General features: G+C 34.9%; 1 protein-coding gene and 1 pseudogene across 2 annotated transcripts in view; both read right to left on the reverse strand.

Moving 5' to 3' along the window:
- Positions 1–1,587: 1,587 nt before the first annotated feature.
- On the reverse strand, positions 1,588–2,806 carry LOC111736795 (annotated as a pseudogene).
- A 3,118-nt stretch (positions 2,807–5,924) lies between these two features.
- GTF2B (general transcription factor IIB) overlaps positions 5,925–14,643 on the reverse strand; it is a 27,455-nt gene continuing 18,736 nt past the window's right edge. The window contains exons 3-7 of one of the 2 annotated variants that reach the window (XM_011355596.2): positions 13,051–13,184; positions 10,332–10,478; positions 10,075–10,204; positions 8,561–8,842; positions 5,925–6,559 (exon numbers count right to left, since the gene is read on the reverse strand). In XM_011355596.2, the coding sequence (XP_011353898.1) occupies positions 6,426–6,559; positions 8,561–8,842; positions 10,075–10,204; positions 10,332–10,478; positions 13,051–13,184 (827 nt within the window). In that variant the 3' untranslated portion in view covers positions 5,925–6,425. The remainder of the gene's footprint in view (positions 6,560–8,560; positions 8,843–10,074; positions 10,205–10,331; positions 10,479–13,050; positions 13,185–14,643) is intronic. The other variant, XM_011355597.2, reaches the window with a different exon arrangement.

Consider the following 14,643-nt stretch of genomic DNA (forward strand, 5'->3'; position numbering starts at 1 on the left):
TTTCTTATGCATTTTCCAAATGTTCTCTATTTTAAGAACTTTAAAAACATTTTTTATTAAGGTAACATTAGTTATGTAAATCTTAGGTGTACAACGTTATAATCTGGTATCTGCATACTCTGTATTTTATGCTTACCACCAAAAGTCTGGTTTCCTTCTGTCACCATATATTTGACTCCCTTTACCCATGTCATCCTTTCCCCAACTCCCTTCCTCTCCGGTGACCACCACCACCATCCTATTGTCTGTTATCTATGAATTTGTTTTTGTTTTGTTTTGTTACTTCATTATATTTTTTTGTTTTATATTCCACATATGAGTGATATCATGTGTTTTTTTCATTTTGTCTGACTTATTTCACTTAGCATACCTTCAAGATCCATCCATTTCAAATATGACAATTTCACCTTTTTTACGGTTGAGTAATATTCCATCTTCTTTATCTACTTGGCTAGTAATAAACACTTAGGTTATTTCCATGTCTTGGCTATTATAAATCATGCTGCAATGAATGTGGGACACATATCTTTTTGAATTAGTATTTTCATATTCTTCGGCTATTCGGAAGAGGCCTTGCTGGATATATGGTAGTTCTATTTTTATTTTTTTAAGGAGTCTCCATATTTTTTTCCATAGTGGTTGCACCAATTTACAATCCCACTAACAGTGCACAAGGGTTCCTTTTTCTCCACATTCTCATGAACACATATTTCTTTTGTTTGATAATAACCATCTGACAGATGTTAGGTGATATCTCATTGTGGTCTGGATTTGCATTTCCCTAATATAGTTAGTGATGTTAAACATCTTTTCATATGCCCGTTGTTATGTGTATGTCCTCCTTGTAAAAATGTCTATTTAGATTGCCTGCTCATTTTTTAATTGGATTGTTTGGGTTTTGTTGTTGTTGAGTTGTATGAGTTCTTTATATATTTTTGGTTATTAACCCTTTATCAGATATATAATTTGCAAATGTTTTTCCATTCAGTTAGTTGCCTTTTGTTTTGTTGATGGTTTCCTTTGCTGTTCAGAAGCTTTTTAGCTTGATGTCCCATCTGATTATTTTTGCTTTTGTTTCCCTTGTCTTTGGAGTCAAATTCCCAAATACCAATGTCCAGAAGCTTAGTGCCTGTTTTCTTTTATGTGTTTTATTGTTTCAGGTCTTCTGTTCAAGTCTTTAATCCATTTTGACTGTGGTATAAAATAGTAATCTAGTTTCATGCTTTTGCATATAGCTATTCAATTTTCCCAACACCAAAGGTTATATACTTCTATGAATTTGTCCATTTCTTCTAGGTTGTTCAATTTGATGGTGGATAGCCTTTTATAGTATTCTTTTAGGATTCGTTGTATTTCTGTGGTAGCCATTGTTACTTCTCTTTCAGTTCTGAGTTTACTTATTTGTCTTCTCTTTTTTCCTTACTGAATCTAGCTAAAGGTTTGTCAATTTTGTTTATCTTTTCACAGAACCAGCTTTGTTTAATTAATTTTTTCTATTATCTTTTTATTCTCCATTATTTCTGCTATAATTTTTATTTCCTTCCTTCTACTGACTTTGGGCTTCATGTGTTCTTTTTCTAGTTTTTCTTTTTTTAAAAACAAAAGCCAAGTTTATTTGTTCATGTCTTACATTTGAAGTACTCCTCGATGACATCCTTGGCCTGAGATTCTTTGCCGTAGTCCTTAACCACCACACAACTGCAGCCAACCGCTAGGGGTTTCTCTCTGTGTCACTTTTACAGAGGCCTACTCATTACCCTAGTTTCTTGCTGTCATCAACCTTAATTAGGTGGATTTGGCCTTCAGCACACAAAGGAGAGCTTGGAGCTTATCTAAGGCTTCGCAGCTTCGCAGATTCCATGTGGTAGGCCATGGTGGATGAGGGCGGTCTTCGGCACCTCTTATAAAGCCATGTTAACGCCCATTACACCTCCAGCAGCAGTGCCTTCCTCGGCCTTGGGCGAGGGAAACGGATGGAGCCAGATCTTGAAAACACCCAAGCCTCTGCCTCCGTGCTGCTCCGTGGCAGCAGGGAAAGAGCCTTTTTCTAGTGTTTTAAAGTGTAATGTTAGTTTGAGATTTTTCTCTTTTCTTGGGATAGGCCTATATTCCTATAAACTTCCAACTTAGTACCACTTTGCTGCATTCCAAATATTTTAGTATGTTGTATTTTCATTTTCATTTCTTTATGTGTTTCTTCTTTCTTCATTGATACAATAGATGTTCAATAGCATATTATTTAATTTGTGATATTTGTGATTTTCCCCTCCAGCTTTCTTCTTGTACTTGATTCCTAGTTTCATACCGTTGTGGTTGGAAAAGATGCTTGATATAATTTCAGTCTTCTTAAATTCATTAAGGTTTGTTTTGTGTCCCAACCTATGGTCTCCCCTTGAGAATGTTTCATGTATACTTGAGCAGAATGTATAATCTGTCACTTTGGATGGAAAGTTCTATATTAAGTCCATCTGGTCCAATGTCGTTTAAGGTTGATGTTTCTTTATTGACTTTCTGTCTGGATGATCTATCAATTAATTGGTGCACATGGATGTTAAGGTCTCCTACTATTATTGCGTGGCTATTTCTCTCTTTAGATCTGTTAATAATTGCTTTATATTTTTTGGTGCTCCTAGGTTGGGTGCATATATATTACTAAATGTTATGTCTTCTTGGTGGATCGTCACCTTTATCATTATAAAGCGTCCATCTTTGTCTCGTTACCTTTTTTTGCTGTGAAATCCATTTTGTCTGATGTACCTATGGCTACATCCACTTTCCTCTGGACACCATTTGCTTGGAGTATCATATTCTATCCCTTCACTTTGAACCTGTTTGTCTGTGTTGCTGAGATGCATATCCTGAGGGCAGCATATAGTTGGGTTTCTTTTAATCCATTCAATTACTCTGTGCCTTTTAATTAGTGAGTTCAGTCCATTAACATTTAAGGTAGTTATTGACATAAGAGGACTTACTACTTCCATTTTCTTTTTGTTTTCTGGTTGCTCTGTATCTCCAATATTTTTTCCTTTGTCTATTTTAGTTTGGTGGTTTTATATGTTTTCTATTTCTTCTTTTTTTTTTATATATCTTCATTCACCTATATGTTTCATCCTTTTTCTCCATACCTTTTATTTGGTTGTCACAATTTATCCCTTTTTATGTTGTACGTTCATTACCAAACTACAGTAGCCATAGTTATTTTTAATGCTTTTTTCACCATTAATCATAGGGCATTATGATTAATACCTTATTATGAAACTAGAGTTGCAATTTTCTGTTTCTGTCACCTAACTCAGTTTGTTTACTTTTGTCTTATTGATTCAGGTAAAAACTTCTTTCAACATTTCTTGAAAGCAGGTCTTATGGTGATAAGTTCCTTTGGTTATTGTCTGGAAATAAGCCTTTATTTCCCCCTTCACATCTAAAGGATAACTTGGCTGGATATATTGTTGGCTGGTGGTTTCTTTCAATATTTTGAATATATTATTCCACTTCATCCTGGCCTATAGGGTTTCTGATGAGAAATCTGATGATAATCTGATGGGGCTCCTTTGTAGGTTACTGCCTCCCCCGCACCCTCACCCCCAGCTTCTTGAGAATTCTTTATCATTAACTTTTGACAGTTTTAATATATGTCTTGGAGATCTTATGTTGAGATAATTAGGTGTTCTGGTAGCTTTTTGTACTTTAATGTCCAGTTCCTTCTCTAGTTTTGGCAAGTTCTCAACAATTTCTTTTAATAGGTTTTGTTCCCTTCTCCCTCTCTTCTCCTTCTGGGTTTTGTTCCCTTCTCCCTCTCTTCTCCTTCTGGGTTTTGTTCCCTTCTCCCTCTCTTCTCCTTTATCCTTATTTGCTCTTTGTAATGGAGTCAGATAATCCTGATAGAGTTCTTTTACTTCTATAAAATCTTAGTTCTCCCTCCTCTTCCACTCAAATAATTTCTAGAGTTTACTAACTTTCCTCTATCTGGTCCGCTCTACTTCCAAGGCTGACTCATTCTTTTTCTGAGTTCTTCAAATCCAAAAATTTTTTGGTTCTTCTTATACTTTCAATCTCTTTGATAAAGTACTCTTTGCATTTTTATTCCTGAGTTCACTGAACAGCCTGAGTTTTCCTGCATCTTGAGTTTCTTCATGGCCGTTCTTTTGAATTCTTTATCATTTAGATCACAATCTTTCATGACTTTGATTTCTAGAGAACTGTCATTTTCTGTTACTGTGTTACCTTGGTTGTTCATGGTGCTTGATGTGTTGTTATTCTGCTGGCACATTTGAAGTAATGGACACTTTCCTTATTTAGGAACCATTTTGATTTTAACAATTCAGCAGGATGGTAATTAAGTCTTTTGTTTTCTCATAGCACAATAGTGCTAGTTTTTGTTTTCTTTTACCTGTGCTACTTGTGCCTCCTGGGTCTCAGTGGGGGACATCACTGTGATCATGGGAGTCACTAGGTGTAGGGGTAGTGGGTGTACCTACTGTGTCCTGGTCACTTGGGTCTTGGGGCCCTACCACCATGGTGAGGGGATATGGCAGGTGAGAAGGAACTGGGTTTGTGAAACTGCTGGGCAGTTTCCAGGTTTCCTATGGCTGCTGGTGCTGCTGTGCTGCAGCGAGAAGGGCATAGATGTGTCACAACTACTTCCAGGCTCTGCCTGCCACACTGGGCAGGAGGGAGTTGGATTCTCATGTGCTGACGCAGCTCTTACTTAACCTCCGCCAGGAACCCGCACTGTGGGCACTATTCCTGTCCTTCCCTTCAGCCTGTTTCCCCCATACATTGTAATATGCCCACCTTCACATGCACTGATATGTGGGTATCTCAGGCACACTTGTGTGTTGAGAAGAACCTTTGTTGCATCACAGATGTTCAACTAGTTGTAGATTTGAGAGATATAAAGGGGTCCCACTCCACCATGATGCTGACATCACCTCCAAATGTTAACCGGCTATAGCTTGAAAGAGGTCTTTACTGAATGGGAAGTCTTGTGGTCAATCATTAGAAACCGAGAAACAGAAGTGGAGGGCTGCTGCTCTTGGTCCATACTTGGAAAGATGGAGATGTGTGATGCTGGGGACCAAAGATGGTGCCCAGGAAGGAGACAGTGACCTGAGATTTCTTCTTCCAGGTCTCACTCTGGGTAGGATGGGTTCTGCCTGCCTGGAGTGTAAATTTCACCACCAGCCCCGTGTTTCAGTTATAGCATCCTGGTGTTTCTTTCTCTGGAGCTCTTAGTACTGAGTATAAGGGAGAAAACCATTTTCCTTTGTGGTCCAATACCCATCCCTCTTCCACAGTCAATAGAAATGACAGTGGAGGGCTGATCTTCTACAGGGGAAAGTCCCTTTCTGGACCACAGCTGAATCTGCCCACCAGGCCAAACTAGGACTGTCCTTCTAATCTAGTGCTAGTCTCTTCACAGATGGGTAAAAACCACAATACCTATTTGAAAGCAGTGCAGCTTATAGTGTGATGTTTAGCATGGATTCAAGGCCCTCGTACAATCTACCTAGTTGTTAAAAGGGTGATATTTTATTGGTCTTTGCTTACATTGCCTTGCAGTCAAGAGACCTTAAGTCAATGTACCTCCAAGAGTGATAAGCAAAACACCTACATATCACAGTCACCTGGGGGTAGGGTGTGCTTATTAAAATTCCGTGATATTCCCAGGCCCAATAATCTCCATTTTAAATATTCTTTACTCTCTGAGTATCCCAATCAGTAAAAGTGACAAAGAATTTTAGATATGCATATTCTATAAAATGAAATGTTAAGATCTGAAAACTGAAATCTATTGACTTGCTAATAATTTACCAGCATTATCATCTCTATCACTAAAGAAAACACATACTTATTTTGTGCCTTTTAATGTCCAGTTCATCTCTTGCTTTTTAATACACATATTAATAAATCACACACAAACCTTTTGAACTGCAAACGAAATATATTCTTGATGTCGAGTTGTCGAAAGCCTTTGCTATTTCCATGATTCTTTTAAAATAAAACCTAAATATATGTGAAAAAAAAACAGAAAACAAGGGCCTCTAACAGCTTTATTAGCTGCGATAATATGCATTATTTGTAATTATATATTATAAATTATAAAGTACATATAACATAATTATAACAAAAAAATTTAGTTTTGAAAAACGTTTTATTTCGAGAATTACATAATTTCAAATATCTTCCAAAATAGTTTCCTAGATTGCTACAAAAGAAAGCAAATTCAATAAGAAATTTAAATCATTAAATATGTTTCACTAGTATATACATACATAATGACAAGCAATTAACATTTAGCCCTGGAATGCGTACCATGTCTTTTGTTTTTCCTTAATAAAGGCTCAATCCAGCACTTTGTATAAGCTATGTACAACAGGCAAAGTTCAGTAAGATCGTAAGAGTTTGACATTAGCTGCCTCAATTTATAACTGTGGCAGTTTGTCCACAGGGGTGTCAAATTTGAAGTCTGTAGGAAACAGATCTGGGGCCCGAGGATAGATTAGTCTGTAGGACTGTCTGATTGTAACATCCGCAACACCAGCAATATCTCCAATTTCTAAAAGACAAAAAAAAAAAATCAAAATATTAAGTATAACCTCTATCCTATCTACTTTCTACTACCTTAATTTCAATCTGTGAGATATGGTTATGTAAAATGCCAAAGTGAAAAACAAAATAAAAAATATTGATTTTTAAAAACTGATAATGGAGTTACATACTAAAAGTGGAAAGCAGAGCTAAATTAATAATAATGGTAGAGTATTTATAACCCCAAAGGGTTGTCATATTAAAAGTTTTATTGTGAGTAAAACGTTTGAACAGTTCTCAGGACATAGCATTATGAGTGATAACCATTATATTGGTCATTGTATTTGAACTGACTTCTTTTTCTTCACAAGAAATCTTTTTAAGGATCATAGAAGTAATCCATAAATGCATTCATATGAAGAAACTCACTTTATTATTCCTGTGTTTAAAAGTTCCCCTTGCTAACTTCTATTTAAGAAGCTAAAACCAAAATGGGATCATAGTACATTGTTCTATAGTTTTCTACCTAATACGTCTGAGATCAAACAGCTATATATTTTAGCATAATGTAGATGTTTTTCACTATTACAAACATACACTTGAGCATGTATATTGAGCTCACATGAGGATTTTTCTACAGTCCATTACAGAATCCTAGGGCTGGATCTAATTTAACCCTTCAAAGCAATTGTCACTTTTTTCTTTTTTATTAGAAGAAGTCCCAAAGGACTACCACTTGACAATTATTTGGTTATAAATAATTAAAATGGATTTTTAAAATACACCCTTTAATACAAACTCATTTTACCACCTTTTCAGTCAGTTCAAATAAGTGAGGTTTTACAGATTTTCACTGTGGATGGCTGCCATCAGTGTGCAATTAACTTATTTTAAGTTTCCTACCATGTGGTATTAGGTTATTCTAGACATACATACTGATGAATGTCAACTATGTGAATATCAACTGGCTCCTGGGCAGGGAAGAAAAAGGTCTTAAATTTCAATGAAACCTTTCATGTAAAACACAAGCAGCAGAAAGTGTCAAGATAACCATTTTTGTGTTGTTAATTAGAATAAACTTTACAACTAGGAATCGAGGACCCTCTGTGCCTAGCTTCAGCTTCTAAATTCTACCAGATCGATATCTCCTTAATATAAATAGCGACAAAAGGGCATGGATAATGGCACATTTAAATAACTAAACTAATGCTGGCTGGTTTCTTTCTAACCATTCTTTTATATAATTTCTTACTTTTACTAATATAGAAACTTAACAGCCTAAGCTGAGGTGAAAGGCTGTTCTGAATAGGGTATTACAAAGTTATTGCAGCAAATAATTTCACTATCACACTCAGAAATTTAGAATTGACTGCTTTCTTCTTTACCATCTTTTTGAGGATCACAGAAGTAATAAATTCATGCTTATAAAGAAATTCACTTAATACTATTGTTTGAAAGTTCCCCCAACAACACTAAATTCAAACATGGCTTTGGAAAGATGAACTACTTATGCCACTATTTTTATTAAGAAACCATGAATACTGTATAAAATACAGAATGTTAAAGCTTGATGACCAACATATATTGCCAAGCAGTGAGAAACAAAGCATAGCCCCCTCCTCTCAAGATTTAAAAAGTTTAGTTTCCAGGGTGAAAAAAAAAACTTTCACAAGAGTGTGTCTGTATATTGTGTGTGTGTGTGTGTGTGTGTGTGTGTGTGTGGAAGGGGGGGGTGGTGGTGGTGGTGGTGGTGGTGGTAAAAACGTCTAAAAATAAAAAACGTACAAACTAAAATAATTTAATATTAATAGAAAAAGAGATAAGTCAGTATACAGCGTTATACCCTCCAAACATTTTTATATTTGAGCCACTTAAAAGGAAAATACTATATTTTCTTAAGTTTTGATGCTAAGAAACTATCTCTTAAATGTGGGTTCTGAATATTTACCTGCTTCATATTTAAAATCGAAATACAATTACACACTACAGCTATCACACTTTAATCACTCTTCTTGACAAGGAATCCTACCTTTCTGGGTCCTCTTCTCAGCTGATGCCTGTGAGGCCATGTAAATGGCTGCTGCTGCCACAGATATTGGGCTCCTTCCAGGAACCAAGTCTAATTCCACAGCTTTACGGGCTATATGTGTAGCTGCCATTTGTACTTGTTTAGGAAGACAAAGGTTCGAACAAAACCTGGACATGAAGTCCCCAGTTGTAATCAAATCTACACTGGTTTCTAAAGCTTTCAAAATAAGCTTAAAACATCGACCAATTTCTTTCTTAGAAATTCGTGATACGGCACATATTTCTAAAACACACAAAAAAAATTAAGTAAATAAATACACACGTCATACAGTTCATTTTAAAAACTATCATTTCTGATTATAAAATACATTCCAACTGCAAAAAATTCAATCATGCCTTACAGATGAACCCCTATTCCTGTCTGTGATACTTCCCATAGAGCTAATTTAAAATTTCTTTTAATTTAAATGTTCACCACACTTTAAAGAACTTTTTCCCCTACAAAGGTTAAATGTAGGTCTTATTTCAAAATATTAACTTCTCTGAAGTTTCAATTTATTCAAATAATTTTCTTCAACTAATCAAAAACTTTTGATATTTACCTATTAATCTGCTATAAAGACTAAATTAAGGAGATGAAAAAAATGCTAAAAAATAGTTGCCAATCTACACAATGTCATATTGTACATGCAATCCCTGTGATTACTGGCTACAGTGAAATGACATCACATATGGCCTTGTTAGTCTAAAAATTGAACTACCAAACACTTTCAGAATAAATTTAACAAAAGCCTTAGTTTTAGTTGTAAGAATGAAAAAAGATGATAAAGGTCACTGCCTCTTTACACTGACATAAAAATAAAAACATAACAAATAAATATTCATGGATGACTTAAAGAGTAATTACAGTGTTAACCTAAAATGAACTTTGGCAGTTAAAATCAGTGTAAGTATCACAGCAATACTGAATAGGTTGTCACATATTCATGGGTAAACTGCAAACTAGATGAAAAATACTAGTTTCCTTAAAGCCTTCAACTTAAGTGGGAAAGTGTAAACTGTATAACTCAAGAGAAAAAGTTTCCCCGATGGCTTTCTACGGCTCGATTCCCTCACCTGTAGAGACCTGTGCTAGGAGCAGAAACTGTTTTCCATTCATCAAGTGCACAGACTTTCTACAAAGGCCTCCTCTTAGGCTTATAATACCAGGTCTTAAAGCCCACAAAATAGCATCGGACAAAAGATCTTACTAGCAAAGAATGCAGGGCTTACATGGACTAAAATGACTTTACATGGGAAAACAGCCTGAAAAGAACATGGCCAATAAGATCACAGAATGAATTATCATTAAGCCAAGGAACAAAATAAGTAGGCATTTGGAAATGATACTAAAGTAGATTACTGTATGTAGCAATGAAGACATGACATAGCTACTTAGTGTCAAAGCTGCTTAACTTTGGTCTGTTACTTAATATCACACAGATAACATTTTTATCTATGCGACTAAAAACTTACCTTTAAATGTCCTAGGAACCCCTTCTTGTCTACAGGCAATGTAGAGACAAGCAGAAGCTATGGCATCGTTAGCTCTTCCCTTCAGGCTCTTCTGTTCATATACTTGCTTGAATAAATTATTTGTACGATCCTTCAAAACAGAGAAACTGACTTTAACTCTAGGCCATTTAATTAGTTACAGTATCAAAATTTCATGTGTTCATTAAATTTGCTAAGGCAATGCCAAAATGGCTTAAAAGAGATAGAGAGGAACTTACAACTATATTTCTAGGGAGGTTGATTCTGTCTGCCATGGTAGTAATTTCCTTGAATGCATTCATCATTGCCCGATCAGAACTACTCATTGTTCTCCGATTCTGGTACTTAGAATTGCCAAATTCATCAAAACTTGCAGCTCCTGTACCCTATAAAACAAAATTTTATTACTTTATACAAAAGATTTTGAAACTTAAATGAACAATTTCTAAGAAAACATAACTTATACAATCTGACTCCATATGCCTAAGAAACCTACTTTGTGCATCCTCCCTATTCCTCAATAGAAAGAGTACCAGGTGAAATGGTTTTAAAGATGTTTTCTATCAAATACTTTAAATGAGAATATGTGTTATTTGAGAATCTAATAATATATTATCATATTAACAGACCTAAGGTAAAACCTCAAATGATCATCTCCAAAGGTGTTAAAAAAGGCAAGTCCACGAAATTCAAAATCCATTTTTGGATAAAATCTCACAAAACACTACAAATGAATACTTCATATTAGAAAATCACTCTCCCAGGCCCAAGGCCAGCACAATGATGAAGAAACATCTGCATCATTAAAGTCAGAAGACAAAGGCCCCTCTGACCACGAACATTTCGTAACACTGTACTAAAAAACTAGCCAATAGAATATAATTGTATAACATAATTATATGTTATATTAGTATAATCATATTAAAATTAGGCAAGAAAAATTAGAAATACAAATCTGGGGAGGAAATGATAAACTGCAGAGAGTATCTTTGTTTACTTCGAATACTTCAGAAAATCACTGAAAAACTGCTATAAATAAGAGAATTCATTAAAGTGGCAGATAAAAGTTAACAGAAATCAATAGTTTTATATGTGTAATCAGCCAGTTAGAAGACAATTACAAGAGCAACAAAAAAGATAAAATATCTAAGGAATAAACTTAAGAAACATGCAAGACCTTCATGAAAAAAAAAAAAACCTTCAAAACATCTCCTTGAAGGGCACATAAGATCTAAAGAAATAAAAAGACACATTGTTTTTGGATAGGAAGATGTACTATGAAGACACCGATCTTGCCTCAGTCAATTTACAAATAAATCTAACCAAAATCTCAGTAAAATAACTGTTTTGTTTTTTTTTAATGAAACAAAGTGATCCTTTAAAGTGGAAGGCTAGTGAAGAAAATGCTGAAAAATAAGAGCAAAGAAGAACTAATGCTACTGGATATTAAAACAGTGTGGTACAGCATTTGACTAACTAAACCAGGATAGAGAATGGATAGGAAGTCTGAAATATTCTCAAATACATATGTTTAGTACAAGTGACCCTTGAAAAACACAGGTTTGAACTGTGCAGATTCACTTATAAATGGATTTTTTCCCAACATGTACAGTGCTGTAAATGCATCTTATGATTTTCTAACCACTATTTTCTCTAGCTTGCTTTAAGAATACAGTATATACTACATAAACATACAAAATATGTGTTAATTGAATGTTTTACGTTATTGGTAAGGCTTTCGGTCAAGAGAAGGCTATAAGTAATTAATATTTTGGGAAATCGAAAATTATACGTGGATTTTCAACTGCACAAGGGGTCAGCGTTCCTAATTCCTGAATTGTTCAATAGTCAACTATATGTAATAAATGTAGCATTTACAATAAAAATATTTTTTTTTTCTAGGTAGGTATAAAAACACTTTCAAAGGACACAGGAGAAACTAATAATAGCGGTTACTTGTTTTTGACAGGGAAAGGGGGTTACAGTGGGAACTGAGTTTGGGGGTCATCGATGAGGAAAATTTACTGTGTCCTTTTTACATTTTTGTTTTTGAATCATGTTATTTCCTAGTGAAAAAAATTAAACATTAAAAAAAAGTTGCACTGTCAATGAGTTGCAATCTTCCATCTTAAAATGTCCTTCATGTACGGTTTTTTCCAGCCTGTACCACTAACGCAAATGCAGAAATCACCTAAAGATATTTCTAAATTCTGTAAACTGTTTAACCTACTCTACGCCATGTTTTTGAAATCTGATATGTAATTTAAAGAGCGTGAAAAATGAATTTTTTCACAATACTTTATTAAAAACAGACTATGCAGTAGTATAGATAAAGTACTAAAATAACATACATTTCCTTGATTAGTCGTTTGGCTATTGCCAGTACTATTTCCAATTCAGATTATCAGAGCAAAAAGAAGAACCAAGATGCTAGGAAGATTATACTACTACCTTATATAACAGCAGCAGCTACTACTAATTAAACACATACCGCATACCATATGTTATACTTTCCCATGTAATCCTCAAAATCTTTATGATGTACTATTATTCTCACCTTACTGATGAGAAATGAGAAGCTTAGTTGTAATAAATCCACCCCCCCTCCAATATTAGGAAATGGGCTATAAATGAGCCCAACTTAGATAGCATGGAGGGAAAAGAGAAATTACTAATATTCTCAGAACATACCAATATAAACTCATAAAGACCATACTATATTCAACTTAATTTTTATACAAAATTTGCTTCATAAAAACAAGGGCTTGAGATATAAAGACTATAATTTTGATGTTGGTCTCCCCTTTAAGATGGAATTAATTCATAAGACACCTGTCATTCACAATGTTATTACTGGCAAATCCTACTCTCAGGTCAACATTCCTCACTGGGGTAATGACTGATACTTTTGCAGAGTTCTCAAACTCCCAGGTTTGGTCTGTCCTCACTTGATATTACCTTGCCAATCATGGTAGACAAACCTCCGTCACTCAGAAGAGGATTCTGAGAATCTCCAACTCGAGATGGATCTTTTGTTGCTTTATCATTGCTGAAAGTTCTCCATTCGGATCCTACATCAATAACCCGGTCACCTAAAAATATAAGCACAAATCGAAATAGTCTTGTCAAGACAGGGTTTACTTAACATTGTCTAATGCCCAACTCAACCCTTTTATTTCCAGGAAATCTCAGCACTGACAGCTAGACTCCAGCTTAATTATTATGTCTCAGACATCTGTCTTAAAGCATTCTTCTAATTACTGTGCCAGTCCAATAATAACACTATGCTACAATTAGTCATATTCTATCTCCTGGGGGAAAAAGATTTAGTCAAAGACAAATAGCAAAGTCTATTCATATGTGATGCAAAGATAAAATGATTCTGAACAACGGTTTGCACAAAATGCACAACAGGCAAGGAAAAAAACCAGAAAACTCTGTTCACAATAGTAATAATACATGGTTTAATATTAAAAAACCCACAAGTTACCATGGGAAGTGCTCTGCTTATATTCTAGTAACTAGCTGATGAAAAAATATTTTTGGCCAAATAATTTTTAAGTCTAGAATCGGTGAGAAGAAAGCCAGGTAGGCAAAGACGTTGTGGCTATGTATGTCATGCCGAAAAACCAGACATGAACAGATCTGGCTGATTACTGCTTTGGGGGGAATGCTCAATGGCTAGTGGACAAGAATTAACATTGAACACATGCATATGCTAGTCACTGTGCCCTTTATAAATATAAATGTTCTCTTTCAAAAGCAGTATCACTTTTATTACCACTTTAGAAATAAGATTAATTTGCCTAAGATTATACAGCTAGAACTGAAATGTGCATCAGATTCTACAGTCTGTCCTATACTGCATTTGTAAAACATGAGATTTTCCACCAAGGTGTGATAAGGTTAAAGCAGAACCCAGATTTTCATCTTTGCCTATACACAACAAATAGAAAGGAAAAATGAATGGCAGATACCAGAAGTTCTGGTACTGACAGTCAATAAAATGCTTAAGAGTGTGGACTCTACCATTTACTGCTTAGCCTTGGACAATTTATTTCATTTCTGTGGCTTCCCTTTATTATCTTTAAATTCCCCCCGATAACCGCACATTTAAAAAATTGTAAAGATTAAATAGTAAGCTGATACAGGTATAGTGCTTAAAAAGCAATTCAAATTAGTACTTGTTGTTAGCTATTTGCTGCCATGAAAATAAAGATAGCAGATGTTCTGACATTTCCCTCCTTTTGATGGGGGGAATAAGAAGAGACACCAGTTATAAACATTAATCTCCATGTTAGATTTTAAAAGTATTAAGGTACTCTGCTGAAGGTATCTGGCCAGTTGGACAGCAAATGAGGTAAATAAAGAACAGAAGGAAGAAACTCCATGTACACTGTGCTAAATCTTCTAAACTGTATTTTATATGGTACATTAATCAAAATGCATACAGAACATAGTGATCATGATCTAATCTTAGTGTTATAAATAAGAAATTAGATAGATGCACAACAGAATGATTCATTCCTGATGGTTTTGGAAAAATTCATG

Source organism: Pteropus vampyrus, unplaced genomic scaffold (genome assembly GCF_000151845.1).
Source record: "Pteropus vampyrus isolate Shadow unplaced genomic scaffold, Pvam_2.0 Scaffold22, whole genome shotgun sequence".
NCBI lineage: Eukaryota > Metazoa > Chordata > Mammalia > Chiroptera > Pteropodidae > Pteropus > Pteropus vampyrus.